At 34.5% G+C, this 2,242-nt stretch overlaps 1 protein-coding gene across 1 annotated transcript in view; it reads right to left on the bottom strand.

The window, feature by feature from the left end:
* LOC104995528 (leucine-rich repeat and calponin homology domain-containing protein 2-like) overlaps positions 1–1,468 on the bottom strand; it is a gene marked incomplete at both ends in the record, with an annotated part of 8,018 nt that extends 6,550 nt beyond the window's left edge. Inside the window, one exon of the mRNA XM_010849427.1 lies at positions 1,324–1,468. Coding sequence (XP_010847729.1) covers positions 1,324–1,468 — 145 coding nt within the window. The remainder of the gene's footprint in view (positions 1–1,323) is intronic.
* Positions 1,469–2,242: the final 774 nt, after the last annotated feature.

Here is a 2,242-nt window from a genome sequence, read left to right as displayed (position 1 = left end):
TGGGAAAGAATCACAAAAAGTTTTAGTAAAGCTATTCTAAGATATACCATAAATGTTCATATATAAATGCAATTCAATTTTTGACAAATTGTTTTTTCCATAAAAGAACATAATAAAATGATAATAAAGACAAAAAACTTAAAAATACCTCACTTTCCTCAAACCTTTCCCAAGCCAGGCCAAGGAGATTATGTACCCAGTTAGAGAAAGGAGCAACCCAAATGACCAATATCTATGGAAGGAAATTACTCTCACACATATTAAGGTTAAGATTGTTTCAGTTAAAGTAATATGTACTGCCAGGTGACCCCACTGAGGGAGATATACATGATCAATATCACAGAGAAAGGAACATTATCATTGACGTATATTAATTATATTTACTACTTCCCTATTTGAGAATTTAGACAAGTAACTTCATTAAGGAAGAAGTTTTCCCTTATAATTCAAAACATAAAACAAAAATAAGAATAAGATTCTAAAATTAAGTCACAATATACCACTTCCCATTTACTGTCACTCATTTGGTAGGGCATTTTTTTTCTTATACTTATTCAATGTTCAGTCTATTATAAAAACAGCATAAAGCTAAGAATGAGAGTTCTACAGCCATACTGCTGCTTTGATTAGAATCTTGGCTCTACCAGTTGCAGCATGTGTAATTTTGAGCAAATAGTTAACTTCTGTGCTTCAGTTTCCTCATCTGCAGTGCAGGGATAATAACCACATATCTGAAAATGTTGTGAAGATGAAATGAGGTAATATGGGTAAAGTATTTTTAACACTGCTTGGCACACAGTAAGAAATTATTATTAACATCAACTATTATCCACTTCCTAACCTTCCAATAATCCCATCCCAATCTATCCATCCTTGAGGTAGCAACAAGAAGTCACAAGAGTGAAAAATATAACTCAAGAACTGTTTCTTTATAATGTTCCACTTTAATTGGGGGTGCTAATAAATAAACCTGTGTTGTAGTACTATGATTTCAGCAAAATATTTCTGCTCTAAAGCCTTGGTACTCAAAGTGACCTAAGGACCAGCAGGCATGGGCATTACCAGAGAGTTGTTAGAAATGCTGGCCTATGAAATCAGAATCTGCATCTGGTTCCTTTGGGCACTGAAGTTTGAGAAGCACTGCTCTCAAGAACAAGACCAAAAATCTATAAAGTAATATGGACATATAGAAAATACAAATAAGATGCTGTTGAGACATAGGTTACATAGCCAAACCAATTACATTCCTTTGCAACTAAAAATCATTAGAACTGTATTAAAAAAAAAAAACAAAATTTATTCTCCCCAAAATTGCTTCCTTACCTAATGTTAAGGTATGTTAACATCTGCAGGTTTTTAATGGCTTCAGGAATGATTTTGATGCAATTATGGTATAAATTTAATGTTTCAAGAGGTGCAAATAACCAGACCTCAGAAGGAATTTCTGTAAAACGATTTCTTGAAAGATCTGAAAAATAAAAGCAATGTCTGCATGTCAAACACACACCTACATTTGTGGTAATTAACAGAACTATTTACATACTTGCTGAATTACTGAGAATCCAACCAACTATTCAAAATACTGACCTTGACCTTTTGCCTTCACCTTGAAGGCAAAAAATATATAGAAATATACTCAATGGAAAGTCTGTTCATTAACAAACTGCACTTGATATACTTCAATATCTTTAAATATTGTTTTTTTTAAATACCAATGAAGAATTCTCTCTGATATTTAAAAATATGAATAAAACCTTCCCTGATCTCACATCCCTCTCCATCCACCTCTTCCTCCTTTACAACAAAACTTAAATAAATCTACAACACAACTATATTTCATACTTACCATGGACTTTTCAACCCATTATAATTTGCCTTCTATTCATTTTTTATGTCCACCAAGGTCACTAAGCCTCCATATCAACCACCACTCATCCATTTGGAAATGTTTCTCTTCCCTTGACCTGGAAAACTACACTTCTGGATCATTTCCTATTATCTCCCTGGCTTCTACTAAGTCTCTTGCTAGATTCTCCTCTACCCATACTGTGAATGTTTTTGTTCCTAAGGACTCTGATATAAGGTACTCTTTCCTCAAAGTGAAGTGAAGTCGCTCAGTCGTGTCCAACTCTTAGAGACCCCATGGACTGCAGCCTACCAAGCTCCTCCATCCATGGGATTTTCCAGGCAAGAGTACTGGAGTGGGGTGCCATTGCCTTCTCCGCTTTTAAAGGCCTAGAAG

Source organism: Bison bison, unplaced genomic scaffold, assembly GCF_000754665.1.
Source record: "Bison bison bison isolate TAMUID 2011002044 unplaced genomic scaffold, Bison_UMD1.0 scf7180017850857, whole genome shotgun sequence".
In the NCBI taxonomy this organism is placed as follows: Eukaryota; Metazoa; Chordata; class Mammalia; order Artiodactyla; family Bovidae; genus Bison; species Bison bison.
Note: the sequence above shows the minus strand (reverse complement) of the source record. Positions and strands in the feature narration are given on the sequence as shown.